Raw genomic sequence first — 17,239 nt, 5'->3', positions numbered from 1 at the left:
AGGAATGAGTGTTACACCGAGTCCTGTACTCTGGAGGGGGGTCGATTTGGAGGTGGAGGGTCCGGCAATGTAGTGGGGAGGTGTGTCACAGCATCATCGGACTGAGCTTGTTGTCATTGCAGGCAATCTCAATGCTGTGCGTTACAGGGAAGACTTCCTTCTCCCTCATGTGGTACCCTTCCTGCAGGCTCATCTTGACGTGACCCTCCAAGCATGACAATGCCACCATCCATACTGCTCGTTCTGTGCGTGATTTCCTGCAAGACAGGAATGTCAGTGCTCTGCCATGGTCAGCAAAGAGCCTGGATCTCAATCCCATTGAGCACGTCTGGGACCTGTTGGAGCGGAGGGTGAGGGCTAGGGCCATTCCCCCGAGAAATGTCCGGGAACTTGCAGGTGCCTTGGTGGAAGAGTGGGGTAACATCTCACAGCAAGAACTGGTAAATCTGGTGTAGTCCATGAGGAGGAGATGCACTGCAGTACTTAATGCAGCTGGTGGCCACACCAGATACTGACTGTTACTTTTGATTTTGACCCCCCCCTTTGTTCAGGGACACATTATTCCATTTCTGTTAGTTACATGTCTGTGGAAGTTGTTCAGTTTATGTCCCAGTTGTTGAATCTTGTTATTTTCATACAAATATGTACACGTTAAATTTGCTGAAAATAAACGCAGTTGACAGTGAGGACCTTTCTTTTTTTGTTGAGTTTACATTCACATTCCTTCACACTATCCACTTACACTGCTGCTACTGTTTATTATCTATGCATAGACACATGACCCCTTCCTGCATGTACATATTACCTGAATTACCTCAACAAACCTATACACTGCACATTGACTTGGTACCTGTATATAGCCTTGTTATTGTTATTTTATCGTGCACAATTGGCCCTGCGTTGTCCGAGTTCGGCAGGTGTAGGACGTCATTGTAAATAAGAATGTGTTCTTATCTGACTTGCCTAGTTAAATAAAGGTTATATATATATTTTTTTTTTAAAGTCGGTTAAGGGGTTGTAAATTATCATTTCATAGTAAGGTCTACACCTGTAGTATTCGACGCATGTGACAAATAACATTTGGTTTGGCTGTTCACTAGCCTAGTTCAGTTTGGTGTCACACGCTCCAGAATGGATTCACTCACTGTGGACATCATTTTACAACAGGAAGGTTTAAAGATTATGGATGATAGGTTATTACTTATGTAGGCATTATCAGCCGACAGCGATGTTAGCTAGCTACTCATTAACTCTTCGACACGACCGAAACTCACCATGACAAAGCATCGGGCAAAATAATTCTCATTTGGGTTGGTGTGCTGAGGCCAGGGTCACAAGGAAAAGCACATCACATAAAAGGGATAGTTCAGCCAAATTACAAATTAATGTGTATATTTGGCTGTGTTTACACAGGCAGCCCAATTTTGATATTTTGACCAATTATTGGTCTTATCGGTCAAAATACCAATTAGTGGAAAAATACCAGCCTTAGTTTCATTACTTTGATAGGCAAGGAGAGACTATAATCCACAATTTGGTTTTGTTAAAATAGCCACTGCCATCAATTGCTAATATAAGCATTACAGAGCATTACAAAGAAGGGCATTTAACTTTCTATATCAGTGTGACAGGAAACCCAACATAGTTTCTGCATTGTCCATTATACCAGAGTAATTTATCCGATTACTGGCGTCCCCACATCCTGTACACACACAATTTCCTAAACAGTGCTGTTATGGGAATGGTAATAGATCGTTTTTTAAAATCTTAAACCTATTACACCAAGGACATCACAAGGATTCATCAAATAGTCCAAATGTTATGAAATATCACAGCCATATAACTAATCATTTAAAACCACTCAGTTAATTGGCAGATACAGTACTTAGTGCCTAATTGATACTTAGCTGGAGTGAAATCAACATAGACATGTGGTTCCCAACACTGAGAAACACTGGTCTACACCAGGGTTTCTCAAACAATGGGTTGGAACCCAAAGTGGTTATGAGAATAGATCTATAATCACACACTATTTCTTCTTAATTTGAGTCATTGAGGATGATTTGCGTCACAGGAGGACGGACAATTTCTCAATTGGGTCTCAAGCAGAAATAGTCATAAAAAGAACCTTGTCTAGACTAACTTGAAACTTACATCTACGCCCAACCAACCCCTAGCTCACAGCTTTAGCCAGTGCACTTGCAGAGTAATCACATTTTAATGATGACTAACACCTGTAAAGAGTTAGGGAAAGTTACACACCCTTCCATAAAAAAAATCACATAAAAAGAAAGTTGACAGTAAAAGTCATAACAACATGAAGAACTAATGGTTTGGACAACAGTTCAGAAGCCATGCTGGAGCAGAGGAAGCCATACAATTAGGCTTTGGTAAACATCTCTTGTTTTCAGAGCAAGTGAACTCCGGTGTCGGCGGACAAGAGAAGTAGCAGGATAGAGGCTAGACTACATTTACTAGGCAGCATCTCAATAGCCTAAAGAGGCTTTATCTCTCATTTACTGACATGAAATAACTGGACAGGGCAAAAAACTATGTACAACAACAGTATCACTTTCACCTGTCCGTTGTTTTCAGATCAGTTCAGATGAAGAAGAGGAGATGATAAGACGAAGAAAGGAAGCCACAGACTATTGAGATGCAGCCTTAAATAGTAAGACAACGGCCCAGTTCAAAGATGTAAAGCATGCACCCTTCATATGATATTCACTGGATTGTGTTGTGTTGTGTTTCACCAATTGGATGACACAAATGCATTAGTAGTTTCACTGTTCCAACACTAAAACCACATCTATTTGTTAACCAGACTTTTATCTCTTCGTAATAACAGTTCCTGATACTTCATGAAAAATGTACCCATATTTCCAGAGAGGGTGCGGCCTTTGGCACTCTTGCCTTCTCTCACTCATATTTATTGGCCAACAGTGTTTTCTTCTGGATTGATTTTAATAGCCCTCCTATTGTCATTACATGGAGTTTGCACAAATGTGTTTGCTTGTTTTAAATTCTCCGAACCTAAATACTTCAACCCCCTGTCACTGAATCAGGTTAAGGATTAACATTGTTCTGAATGGGCATATTAGTGGGGGTCTGGGTTCCAGGGAGTGTGTGACTATGTTACACTTACTCTACAACAACCATGCAACAGATGGTAGCCTATGTGATTTGGGTGTGTTACTTGGAACTGGGCAGTTTTAGTGGGATGGTAAATGTGACAGTTGACCTTGTGTCAGTTGGCCTTGAAGCAATGAAATTCACACCTAAAACAAATGTAACTGGAGGAACACATTTTGTCCAGATCTCCTCAGTCATCACTTTAAAACACCAATTTACAACACCTGACTCTATGCCAGTTAGGAGGTTGTCAGCATCAATATCATGTTGCCTGTATTCTTTAGTGGAACTGGCATAGGTCAACCTGCAATGATGCAGAAACTGAATTTCATATTGAAGAATATAAATAGGCTATGTATCAAATTAAAAATTTGGGAAGTAATGTTGGACAATGTAACATCTCAATGTTTCAGTTATATTAGTACATCAATTATAATATATTGTATTTTATTTTTTCATTTCACCTTTATTTAACCAGGTAGGCTAGTTGTGAACAAGTTCTCATTTACAACTGCGACCAGGCCAAGATAAAGCAAAGCAGTGCGACACAAACAACAACACAGAGTTACACATGGAATAAACAATCGTACAGTCAATAATACAATAGAATTTAAAAAAAAATAAAGTCTATATACAAGGGTGTGCAAATGGCGTGAGGAGGTAAGGCAATAAATAGGCCATATTAGCGGAGTAATTACAATTTAGCAAATTAACACTGGAGTGATAGATGTGCAGATGATGATGTGCAAGTAGAAATATTGGTGTGCAGATGAGCAGAAAGGTAAATAAAAACAATATGAGGATGAGGTAGGTAGATTGGATGGGCTATTTACAGATGGGCTATGTACAGCTGCATCGATCGGTTAGCTGCTCAGATAGGTGATGTTTAAAGTTAGTGAGGGAAATATAAGTCTCCAGCTTCAGCGATTTTTGCAATTAGTTCCAGTCATTGACAGCAGAGAACTGGAAGGAAAGGCGGCCAATTGAGGTGTTGGCTTTGGGGATGACCAGTGAGATATACCTGTTGGAGCACGTGCTACGGGTGGGTGTTGTTATCGTGACCAGTGAGCTGAGATAAGGCGGAGCTTTACCTAGCAAAGACTTATAGATGACCTGGAGCCAATGGGTCTGGCGACGAATATGTAGCGAGGGCCAGCCGACTAGAGCATACAGGTCGCAGTGGTGGGTGGTATATGGGGCTTTGGTGACAAAACGGATGGAACTGTGATTGACTCCATCCAATTAGCTGAGTAGAGTGTTGGAGACTATTTTGTAAATGACATCGCCGAAGTCGAGGATTGGTAGGATAGTCAGTTTTACTAGATTCTCTCCTTGGCCTTATTGGTGTAGTAGAGGACATTAGGCTTTGTCCTCATCACTGACTCATACTTGTCTATGGCATCCTGATACCTGAAGACAAACATTTAATAATATTAATTTTTAGGACAAGAGTTAAATAGAACCGCCATACAATAGTCATATCTAAATATCAACCAAAGTGGATACAAATAGGTTTGGTGATAAAACTGTCAAAGAAAACTCAAATATAAACCTGTCGAAGGAACACAGGAACTGAAATATAAAACTCCCATAGGGACTGAAACATTGCCCAAAGGGAGGGACTACCACATAGAGATGTGCTACCATATAAGACCACATACTTATTTTCCACCATAATTTGCAAATAAATTCATTAAAAATCCTACAATGTGATTTTCTGGATTTGTTTCCCTCATTTTGTCTGTCATAGTTGAAGTACACTTCAACTATGACAGACAAAGTGAGGGGGGGAAAAAAGATGAAAATTACAGGCCTCTCATCTTTTTAAGTGGGAGAACTTGCACAATTGGTGGCTGACTAAATACTTTTTTGTCCCACTGTAGGTAGGCAGGGATTGACCTTGAGGGTTGCCCTATTGCTTGTATGTATGGTATGTTTGGCAGCGTGAGTGAAGGAGGCTTTGTTGCGAAATAGAAAGCCTATTCTAGATTTAATTTTGGATTGGAGATGTTTAGTCTGGAAGGAGAGTTTACAGTCTAGCCAGATACCTAGGTATTTGTAGTTGTCCACATATTCTAAGTCAGAACCGTCCAGAGTAGTGATGCTAGTCGAGCAGGCGGGCGGGTGTGGGCAGCGAATGGTTGAAAAGCATGCATTTCGTTTTACTAGTGTTTAAGAGCAGTTGGAGGCCACGGAAGGAGTGTTGTATGGCTTTGAAGCTTGTTTGGAGGTTTGTTAACACAATGTCCAAAGAAGGGCGTCGTCTGCGTAGAGGTGGATCAGGGAATCACCCTCAGCAAGAGCAACATCGTTGATATATACAGAGAAAAGAGTCGGCCCAAGAATTGAACCACAGGTTGTTCAATTATTTATTTCCTAAAAATCCATGTAGGCTAAGTCAACTTTCATGTATTCCGACATACTGTAAACACAAGGGCATAGAGCAACCATTGGACTTTCGTGAGTCTCCATTGCCTGATAGACACCTGTTCAGTTTCAGGCTGTAAAATGCAAAAGGCAGATAGGCCTGGAGAGAGAGAGAGAGAGAGAGAGAGAGAGCGAGAGAGAGAGAGAGAGAGAGAGAGAGAGAGAGAGAGAGAAATAGAGAGATAGAGTGAGTGTGTGTGTGTGTGGGTGTGTGCCTGTGTGTGAACCTGTGTGAGAGGGGGTGGGAGAGAACACAGGTTGACAATGATAAATCATTGAGCATATCTGTTGCTCTCAACAAACTTTCTCATTGGCAACCTAACACAACTGTGTCCCAGAAGGGGAACAGACACTCAAAAGCATTTGCACCGGTGAACTATATGTTCGTTTTTTTTTTTAAAGCCCGAATATCCTAAACAAAAATAAGTGAATCTAATAAAATCGAAGAGGATACAATCTAACGAAGGGATATACCCGGTTTCTTTCTCTCTATTTGTCTATCGCCTTCTCTCTTTATTTATCACCAAATACTTGAAAAAAACAGAATGGATCCAATAGTGGAGGTCGCCGCCTTGCTGCTTGGGTTTATGGGATGGGTGATGGTGGGGATAGCTATACCCAACCGCTACTGGAAGGTTTCCACCGTTGATGGGAGCGTCATCACTACCTCCACCATCTATGAGAACCTATGGATGTCCTGTGCCACGGACTCTACAGGTGTCCACAACTGCCACGAGTTCCCCTCTCTGCTCGCCCTGAATGGTACGGACATCCTAGAGAAAGATAATATTTTCGATATGAAAAAATTGTGTTAAGGAATAAATGGATTTACTGCCTGTGGTGATATTCTTTGGTTGTCGTTACACAAATATGTCAAGGCACATATGTTACACTTTTTCTTAGGAATGTTTTGTTTGTGACTGAGAGGTCAAAAGGTTCAAATATTATCATCCCAGAACGACATCAATAAACAATTCATTTAGGTTGAATCATTGGTTGATATGAAATCAGTCAAATCAGACCTTTTTTTTGCCACATTTAGAGTTTTTTGAGTTTTTTTCTTCTCTAATCAACACAAAACAGAAGGATAGTTCCATTTCAATAGATCGTATTCTTAAATATCATCATAATTATTGGCTATTATTTGGCTATAAAATGTGTAGAACTCAATATGTTTCTTTACAAATCACATTTGAAACAAATGTAATAATCCTCCTATTTGTTATTACAGTATAAATAAAAACATGTTATAGGCCAATTCATTTTGTTTGTGAAAGTGACAATTTGTGTTTATTCATATGCTCTGTCCCGCAGGATATATCCAAGCGTCTCGAGCACTAATGATTGCTGCGATTATTTTCGGATCTATCGGGCTCCTTGCAACCCTGATCGGGATGCAGTGTTCTAAAGCAGCTGGAGAGAACATGGTTCTAAAGGGTAGAATAGCTGGTGTTGGAGGTGTCCTATTCTTGCTTCAGGGTAAAGGGATATTCTTGTCTTTAACTGTTTATAGTCATAACTGCCACCTCTTAAGGATCTTGTGCACAATTAATTTAAATAATCTCTCTCTCTCTCTCTCTCTCTCTCTCACACACACACACACACACACACACACACGCACACACGCACACACGCACGCACGCACGCACGCACGCACGCACGCACACACACACACACACACACACACACACACAAAACACATACACACATACTATATCTCTCTCTCAGGCCTGTGTACAATGATCTCAGTATCTTGGTATGCTTTCAACATCACCCAGGACTTTTTTAATCCATTATATCCCGGGATAAAGTAAGTGAGAAGGAAATTACCACCCAATCCAATTACTGCAATTAGCCTACTGGCACACTGCTGTCCTCTGCTGTCTGTTAGACAGAAGAGCAGTCACCAAACCAACATGTAATAGCCTATTGTTTATGAACATGACAAAATGTAGGACCTACTGTGTTTTGCAGGTATGAGATTGGAGAGGGCCTCTACATTGGCTGGTGCTCTGCTGTTCTTGCTATCGTTGGGGGATCTTGTTTGACATGTGCCTGCAAACTGGGCACGTCTGAGAAACAGTGAGTTCCAGTGGATACTGTGTGTGTCTGTGAGTGTCTGTGTGTGTTTGTCTGTGTGTGTTACAATCCTTAATGCACGTGGGTTGGTGATTGGTGGTTTTATTTGATCTGTTTGCCCTCCTCACCCACTCTTCCTCTCATCCTCTTCCTCAGATCTTACCCCTACCAGCCCAGGGGCACAGTGTACTCTGGCAATGCACCATCGCAGAGTCAGGCTGCCACTTCCTATGGCCGGAACGCCTACGTTTGAACAGAGATAGAGAGCACACCAATGAACCATGGGGATCACCTTTATCCACCATGTCCAATGCCTGCAAACCAGACTCACTGTTGACCGCACAGTTGTTGAAGACGTGTAAACGACATCTATAGTGCTGAGGGAGGTTAAGTGCTATGCTATGTAGGATTATGTATTTCATATTTGGATCAATCACCTCATGTTGAAGACATCATGGCTGTTAGTTTGGTTGTGGTGCACTGTGCAAACATGTCGTCTGTAAGATAACGCGCAATAGCTGAGGTGTCTAATGACTGTTGCCTGCATTATATAACTTTTTTTTTTTTTCATTATGATATAGGCTCATGTTGGCATGAAGAGGGATGATTTGATGAAACGTCTAGATCTAGGGGAATGTCCAAACCAGCAGATTAAGACGGTTGATTCTCAAGTACGGATGTTATGTTTTTGTATTGTTTGTACAGTTTTATAATGTCTGAGATGGGTGTGGCTGTCCTATGCCATTCTGAATGTTTGTTTTAGTTCTTTAGTTTCGTTTACAATTCCACCCAATAAAAATATTCTTTAAATACTCAAATTCCTATTTTGTTTGTGTCTAGTAACCTAACGTAGCAGGCTTCTAGTGAGGAATGAACATGATCAACCATATGTTTATTATTATTACAGACAATAGACATTATTTAAATACTCAAATTCCTATTTTGTTTGTGTCTAGTAACCTAAAGTAGCAGGTTTCTAGTGAGGAATGAACATGATCAACTATATGTTTATTATTATTACAGACAATAGACATTATTTAAATACTCAAATTCCTATTTTGTTTGTGTCTAGTAACCTAAAGTAGCAGGTTTCTAGTGAGGAATGAACATGATCAACTATATGTTTATTATTATTACAGACAATAGACATAGTGTTTGGCCCACAGATAAGACTGAGGGATAGGCATATCAATGATATTCCTTTGTGAATATTATGGTATGACCAGTGACTGTACAGTGACGGTGTAATGTGCCATATATGGACATGGGAGTATAGTCTACGAGCTAAAATAGTTCATCCAATGAGACCGCCCCACGTTGGTAGGCAACAACGATGTGTGCTGCTAGAACCGGCCACTCACCGCACAGAAATGTAGGGCATTTGAATCCGTGAAGGAGGGGGTAAAAACCGGACCGGGTGAAGTTTCACTTTAGAAAGCACCTAAGTTGACAGCTGGGGAAGTTATTCAATGTCATGCCACGTAGAGAAAACTAAAATAATTTATTAGATCCATGCGATATTGCAATTTGGCTGTCTAAACAACGTTGTCCTACGCGAGTAAATTATAGGAACCTTCCATTAGCTCTCCAAGGTGTCACTCGGAACTATTTCTGAACCGGACCACTAAAACATATAGCCTCAAAACGATGAAGACGTTATGAAGAAAATTACCGTTTAAATGATATCGTACGTAGTTTGCAATTCAATTATATCAGAGACGTGAAATATACAACTCCAGGAGAAGTGTGAAGTATATAAGTATGGAGTCGGGGCGACGGAAAGGTCTCAGCGGGGTCCTGTCCTCCCTGTCACTGCTCTGTGTCATTCTGGACCTCCAGTTGGACGGTAAGACCAGACAGATAGATAGCAATGTGTTTTTGCCCGAATAGTTCAGTCTGCATAGAGCTGTTGATTAAAAAATAACGGTAACTAAGTATTCGGTTATTTCCTTAGCTAGGTATGCTACGACCGATTGTACAGGATAATCAGGTAGTTTTCTGTGTGCCCTTACTTGTTAACCACTGTAGACTAGCTAGGCCATCGAAACCCTTTGGCTGTTGGTTTACTTTTTTACATACTCCCTTTACAAACAAGTCCTATGATTTACATCTAGAGGGATGTCTACTGTTAAAATGACACAACATTCATGAACATAGCTACTCTGTCTCCTTCATTTAGGTCAGTTCCTATGTGGTTATGTGAGCAATTGCCTATGGGGGCTTCCAAGAGGCTCACACTAAGTGTTTTGTTTCAGGTGTCTTGGGGGCAACTCATGTGGAGATTGAGCAGCACTTGGAGATGGGACGTAAACTGTTGGCTGCCGGTCAACTGGCGGAGGCCCTGTCCCACTACCACTCTGCAGTGGGTAAGGTTACCAACCAGACACACACATCATTATAGCTCCAACATCACTGCCCATGTAGCCTGTTTGTCTGTCTCCCTCTCTCTGTCTGTACTCTGTTTGTAATAAGTGAGCTGCTTCCACATAACAAAGTCCCTTCAAGTGATGGGTTATTTCTGATCTCTCTCTCCCTTATTCCCTTATTCTTTCAGGTCAACACATTGAGTGAACTACACATTCTCAGTAAAATGTGTCCATGTACACCTAATAAATAAGTCACATGAAAGTAGAAATCTATTGTGTTCTCCTACTTATCTACTGTATTTGACCCTTTCCCTTCACCTCAGAGGGTGACTCTAAGAACTACCTGACCTACTACAAGCGGGCAGCTGTGTTCCTGGCTATGGGAAAGTCCAAGTCTGCCCTGCCGGATCTGACCAGAGCCATCCAGCTCAAACCTGACTTTCTCGCTGTGAGTGGATACAGACAGTTGTTGACAACATCTCTGTCATCATGATAAATCACGGTTATGAACAACAATTGTGTGAAATTGTTATTAACTTAGAATAAAAAACAATCTGTATCTTTCTCTATCTCCGTCCCTCTCCTCCATATCCCCTCTTCCCTCTCTCGGCCTCCATGTTTCCAGGCCAGACTGCAGAGAGGGAATATCTTCTTGAAGCAGGGTAACACCCAGGAGGCCCGGGAGGACTTTGAGGCTGTGGTAAGTCTAGATGCATAAAAATATAGCTACTATTCTACTACTACCATACTATTAATTATACTTCTGTCTAGTTACACCTTATCCATCTGTCAACCAAAATCTCACTGCTTTTTTTCCCCCCATACCCTCATCATATACTCTGTCTCATATTGCAATTTTTTACTATCCTTTTGTCATTGCAATTATGTGATGTGGGCGAGGTTAAGGGAATCTGAAGGGTTAGATACACTTGATATGTGTTGTGTTCTATTATGTATTTATAGACCTGATATGAGTCATCTATTATATATTTATAATTACAGTTTCTTCAGAAACCTTACCTTTTTTAATTTCCTCAGCTGCAGCGATCCCCTGACCAGGACGAGGCGCGGAACCAGCTGATGAGGGCCAACGAGCTTGAGGAGCTGCAGGAGGAGGCCCACGCGGCCCACCACAGAGGAGACTACAGCACCACCATCACTGTGCTAGACCGCGTCGTAGAGGTAGGGAGTAGCTCTGCCACAGGGCCTAGACATTGAGAACTCTATTTCACCTAGCCTTTTAACTTGATCCTCAATACCTTCATCAGTCTGTGGTGCACTATACTTCAACAGACTTGGTATCAAATCATAAATTCACACCACTGAACTCCCTACCTACCTCCCTCCCACCCTTCTCTCTTTCCAGCTCTCCCCCTGGGACCCTGAGTCTCGGGAGCTCCGGGCTGAATGCTACATTCGTCTGGGAGACCCTCGGAAGGCCATCCAAGACCTGACCCCCACCACCCGTCTGAGGAACGACAACCGAGGTGCCTTCCTCAAGCTCAGCACCCTGCACTATGAACTGGGGGAGCACCAGGAGTCACTAGGGTATGCTCACTAGAATATTGTATTAGTAATAGGGCGGAGTGATTTAAACAAACAACCACATTTACCAAGCAAATACATGTAAATTAAGAGGTTGTGAGCTTCAGAGCAACATTGGTTTGTGTTTTTGTATCTGTGGTTGATTTTTGTGACACTTGAAGTTTGAGAGTTAGTAAAGAATGCTCACTCTCTTTCAAACATACTAACACTTTTTTTTTTTTTTTTTTGACAGGCAAAAATCTCAAACCGCTTTGCAATGTGTAAATCTCTCTCTTTCCTCTCCCTCTGCAGTCATGTAAGGGAGTGTCTGAAGCTGGATCAGGATGACAAGGAGTGTTTATCCCGTTACAAACAGGTAAAGAAGCTCAGCAAGCAGCTGGACTCTGCCGAGGAGCACATCCAGGAGGAAAGGTCAGTACCACTGCATCTAGCTAGTATGGCAGTCTAGTCCCTGTGGTGGTTTCTCTTATGTTTTCATTGACACTAAAGACAAATGCAGTTGCCCATCAGACAAATTGGAAGTATTTTACATTTTTTGCATTTTGGGGGGGTTGCCCAGAAATGATGAACACTGGCCCAAAAATGTAAATGAGCTATTTACATGCAGAAGTGCCATATGTTGCCTGCCTTTCACCAACACAATGGGGAGTACTCAAATATCAGTACTGGAATTCTTTTTATTTTTGTTATCAGTAAAAAAAAAAAAATCACATTGGAGAAGACTCAACTTGCCCGTCTGCCATAAATGCCCTGAATTGTTTATCATTCACTTAAACAATGGGGAGGAACCAGAAAGATACAGTATGTTTTAGACTACTGGAATTCTATGCAGTTTGGTTGTTTTCGCTTTTTTTTTATCACCTGCCTAATGGGGCAACCTCAGAGCAGGTTCAACTTGAGCGACGACTCAATTCATATACCACAAGCAATAGGGCAACCCTCAAGGTCAATCCTCTGCCTACCTACAGTGGGGCAAAAAAGTATTTAGTCAGCCACCAATTGTGCAAGTTCTCCCACTTAAAAAGATGAGGCCTGTACTTTTCATCATAGGTACACTTCAACTATGACAGACAAAATGAGAAAAAAAATCCAGAAAATCACATTGTAGGATTTTTAATGAATTTATTTGCAAATTATGGTGGAAAATAAGTATGTGGTCTTAAATGGGAGCACATCTCTATGTGGTAGTCCCTCCCTGTGGGCAATGTTTCAGTCCCTATGGGAGTTTTATATTTCAGTTCCTGTGTTCCCTCGACAGGTTTATATTTGAGGTTTCTTTGACAGTTTTATCACCAAACCTATTTGTATCCACTTTGGTTGATATTTAGATATGACTATTGTATGGCGGTTCTATTTAACTCTTGTCCTAAAAATGAATATTAAATGTTTGTCTTCAGGTATCAGGATGCCATAGACAAGTATGAGTCTGTGATGAGGACCGAGCCTAATGTCCTCTACTACACCAATAAGGCCAAGGAGAGAATCTGCTTCTGCCTGGTCAAGGTGGGTCCCATCACATAGACGCGTTTAACCCATGGAGTGGGCCATATCTAGATTAGCATGACCTGTCCCTCTACTGAAGTCAATTGTTAGTGTATCGGAAATTCTCAGAATTACTTTTACAACCGCGGATTTCGCATTACTTTAAAAATGATATTACTAATTAAGTAATTACAAATAGAATGGGGAAACAATGATGCTTATAAGTGTTGCTCCATTTGTCTCCACCAGAACAAGATGCCTGCTATGGCAATAGACATTTGCTCAGAGGCCCACCAGAGAGACCCACGCAACATCAACATCCTCCGAGACAGAGCTGAGGCCTTCATCCTCAACCAGGACTACGAGAAAGGTACTTTCACCATCCTATTACTGTAGCAAAGAGAATGATGACACGTGGTGATAAGACTTTGTGCCGCATTTGTGTCCCCTCCGTCAAGTACTCAAACACCGGCTGTCAAACTTGCCATGTAAACAAACCCAGTGTTTTGTAGCCAGGACCAGTCTAACGCCGCCCTGATTACGGCACATCCAAATCCCAGCGGGATCATTGTACCGGCTTTGTCAAGTATCCATTTTGATCTTTCTCTCTCTGCCTTTTTTCCCCCCTTACCTTGCCCTCCCTTCTCTCTAGCGGTGGAGGACTACCAGGAAGCGAGGGAGTTTGACATGGAGAACAATGAGATCAGGGAAGGTCTGGAGCGAGCCCAGAAACTGCTCAAGCTCTCCCGGAAGAGGGACTATTACAAGATCCTTGGTGTCAATAGGTATGACTGACCTAGAGAAGGGAGCTCTGTTCAAATACTTCTTCGAAGCATAATGCCTTCCTTCCTTGGAATAATCTACAGTGTATTTATGATCTATAAGCAATTGGACAAGTGACAAGTTGATTCTATTTGATGACATTCTATTTTCACCATCTGTGATCACCTCATGGTAATGGGGATGCATTTGCTCCTTGTATTCAAACAATATTTTACATTACCAACATGTTTTTTTTTCCCCCAGGAGTGCCAACAAACAGGAAATAATCAAGGCGTACAGGAAACTGGCCCAACAGTGGCATCCTGACAACTTCAGAGAGGAGTCGGAAAAGAAGGAGGCAGAGAAGAGGTTTATCGACATCGCCTCTGCTAAAGAGGTGCTCACCGACCCAGGTAATGACCTGTATATGTACCTGATAATGTTGTTCAAGCTGGTAGATAAGATCACTACTAACTAAACCCTCCCATACTGGAAAATCTATGACTGTATTTAGGAAGCTGTAAACTATTTGCAGTATGATAACGTCCTGTCGGACCACTTTCCTGTAATCTACATGTGTTGAAAACGTAGCTGGATACATGTTGTGCATTATTCATGTCTCCCTACCCCAAACCGTTAGAAATGCGCCAGAAGTTTGACTCTGGTGAGGACCCCCTGGACCCAGAGAGTCAACAGGGAGGCGGTCAGGGTGGCCAGGGATGGCCCTTCCACTTCAACCCCTTCGAGTCTGGCGGCAACTACCACTTCAAGTTCCACCACTAGTGAGGATGAGACAAGAAACATGGGGGGGTGGGGGCTGACTGACGGAACCAGGAAGGATTTACAATTGGAGGATTTTAGGGCTTATGACAACCCGTGGAGTAACTGGTGGACGTACCCAGGGGTTGGGGGATTCAGGTTGGACGTGGGGTGTTGTGGGTAATGTAGTGAGACAATGGGGATGTGAATGACACTGTCAAAGGCATTGGACTACTACTATACCGCGAGGGGTTGAGTTTTACAGAGTTAAACTTTCCTACCACAAATTCTACATGGATGAAACTAAGTGACAATGTTGTCGGCTGTTGACTCGAGTGGTCGAAGACGCGCAAATAAAGTCCTACATTGGTGCGCTGTTCAGTCCTCCCAACTTGGCCCAGGCTGTTGATCCTGTCATTGCATCCCTCCATGTTATTTTTCTTTGTGATGTCTGCTGCTGCTTTTACTTTTGCTTGGTATTTCTTCCATTTTTCGTCTATTCAACGTAGCTCTTTTGGTTTTTGCTCGACTAGCCTGGATGCTGGGCTGTTTCTCCATTTATTTAAAGGCCCAGTGCAGTCAAATGTAATTTTCCTCTGCTTTATATGTATATATATATATATTCTCTCAGGATGGATTAATATTTTGAAAATGGTATAATGCCCTTCTTAGTATTAGAGCTCTTTGACATTTCAGCCTGTTTTGGTGGGATGGAGTTTTGGCCTGCCTGGTGAATTAGTTTAATTGACCAATAAGAAAGAGTTACAAACCCCTCTGCCAATAAAAGCTAGACCACTCCCAGACAGTCCTAGCAAAAGTATTGCTTGAGAAAACAATTTGAAATGAAACCAATCTACAGTAAGGTACTTCATTATTACCCAAAAATGATTTGATATTGAGATAAAAATGCTGACTTGGACCTTTTTCATAATACTTAGATAAGCTCAAGTTGGATAAAAGCAGATTCAGACTGGCACCCAAGCTGACTTATTTTCAGAGCTTTCAGAATGTTTTAGAAGAGATTGATGTCGTTTTCTTCTTCACTAAACAATGTCTGGTTTTGTTATTTTTATCTGCAAAGCTTTGAATGTTCTCCACAGAATATACTCTTGACCTAACTTAATTGAGACAACAGGTGTTATGAAATAGTTGGTGACCTACTCCTTCCTGGTTGTGTACCCGGTCAAAAGGGTGAGTGGATGAAGCATGTCTGTCTACTTCCTGAAAGAGCCTGTTCTCGCTGTCCTATGAAAACATATTTTTTATTTGCCGGTCTTTTTAAAATAACTAATCCTCCTGTGTTCCCCAGTCCAAAGCAACTGAAGGGACTCCCTGCAATGACAAACAAATGACTTGCGTCATTTTAGTGTATCAAACAAATGGACTACAACCAAATTATGGATTGTCAATATCTTGTCAAGTCCAATGTTAACATAATTTGAGTTCTAAGGATGCAGTATAGCTGTAACTGAAAGCTTTTTATGTCACCGACTGCTCAACTACGTGATCATTTTAATGTTTCTAGGGGGTTTTCTCGTTGCCAACCAGAATTAACTAAAATGCTCAAACTATTAAAATATGGAAACAAACACTGTTCTCTGGTTATCTTTCACTGTTATAAATTCATGGTTCAGGTATCATTTCAGTACTATACTGATAGCATACCATCTTTAGCTCATGTTTGAGTTGTCTTTGCTGTGCAAATCATCTTACAGTAGCAAGCAGGTCTGTCTAGTTCCAAGAAAATGTTAATGTGTGCTTGAACTATTTGACACACTTATACACTGAGTATACCAAACACATTACCAAAAAATAATAGCCAACTTTTGCAATCCTGTGTGATCATGTAAGCTCGGGGCCCTGAGTCTGAACCCCGCCTTGGTGAAGGTAGGAAACAACGCCACTTTGCTGCTCCTCAACAGAGGCCCCAAAAGGGTGAGTGCTCAGCCCCCTCTTGTACTCCCTGTTCACTCATGACTGTATGGCCACACACGCCTCCAATATAATCAAGTCTGCAGACGATACAACAGTAGTAGGCCTGATTACCAATAATGACAAAACAGCCTACAGGGAGGTGAGGGCTTTGGCGGAGTGGTGCCAGGAAAATAACGTCAACAAAACTATGGAGCTGCTCGTGGACTTCAGGAAATAGCAACGGCACCTCTTCAACCTCAGGAAGCTGAAGAAATATGGCTTGGCCCCTGACACCCTCAAACTTTTACAGATGCACAATTGAGAGCATCCGGTCAGGCTGTATCACCGCTTGGTACGGCAACTGCCACCCGCAACCGCAAGGCTCACCAGAGGGTGGTCAGCCCAACGCATCACCGGGAGCACACTGCCTGCCCTTCAGGACATCTACAGCACCCGATCTCAAAGAACGTCTATCTCAAGGCCATCAGACATTTAAATAGCCATCACTAGCTGGCTACCGCCTGGTTACTCAACCCTGCCCTATATACATAGACAAGGAATCTCTTGTCACTTTAATGTTTACATACTGCTTTACTCATTTCATATGTATATACTGTATTTTAGTCCATACAGGTGACATTGCTCATCCTAATATTTATATATTAATTCCATTCTTTTACTTTTAGATGTGAGTATTGTTGTGAATTATTAGATATTGTCGCTACACCCGCAATAACATCTGCTAAATATGTATATGTGACCAATCAAATTTG

The 17,239-nt window shown here is 41.7% G+C and overlaps 2 protein-coding genes across 2 annotated transcripts; both read left to right on the top strand.

Annotated features, from left to right (window-relative positions):
* Window positions 1-5,811: 5,811 nt before the first annotated feature.
* cldn15a (claudin 15a) lies at window positions 5,812-8,456 on the top strand. The gene is made up of 5 exons (XM_029666810.2): window positions 5,812-6,321; window positions 6,874-7,038; window positions 7,288-7,369; window positions 7,534-7,641; window positions 7,795-8,456. The coding sequence occupies exons 1-5, from the start codon at window positions 6,105-6,107 to the stop codon at window positions 7,889-7,891; spliced, it is 669 nt and encodes a 222-aa protein (XP_029522670.1). The 5' UTR covers window positions 5,812-6,104; the 3' UTR covers window positions 7,892-8,456.
* Window positions 8,457-8,989: 533 nt separating this feature from the next.
* On the top strand, window positions 8,990-16,141 carry dnajc3b (DnaJ (Hsp40) homolog, subfamily C, member 3b). Its single transcript, XM_029666809.2, has 12 exons — window positions 8,990-9,484; window positions 9,894-10,004; window positions 10,328-10,452; window positions 10,630-10,704; window positions 11,043-11,186; window positions 11,371-11,552; window positions 11,841-11,960; window positions 12,947-13,052; window positions 13,281-13,401; window positions 13,684-13,816; window positions 14,058-14,206; window positions 14,434-16,141. Exons 1-12 carry the CDS (start codon window positions 9,400-9,402, stop codon window positions 14,574-14,576), a joined length of 1,494 nt encoding a protein of 497 aa, XP_029522669.1. The 5' UTR covers window positions 8,990-9,399; the 3' UTR covers window positions 14,577-16,141.
* The last annotated feature ends 1,098 nt before the right edge of the window (window positions 16,142-17,239 follow it).

This window comes from Oncorhynchus nerka, linkage group LG8 (assembly GCF_034236695.1).
Source record: "Oncorhynchus nerka isolate Pitt River linkage group LG8, Oner_Uvic_2.0, whole genome shotgun sequence".
Lineage (NCBI taxonomy): Eukaryota > Metazoa > Chordata > Actinopteri > Salmoniformes > Salmonidae > Oncorhynchus > Oncorhynchus nerka.
Note: the sequence above shows the minus strand (reverse complement) of the source record. Positions and strands in the feature narration are given on the sequence as shown.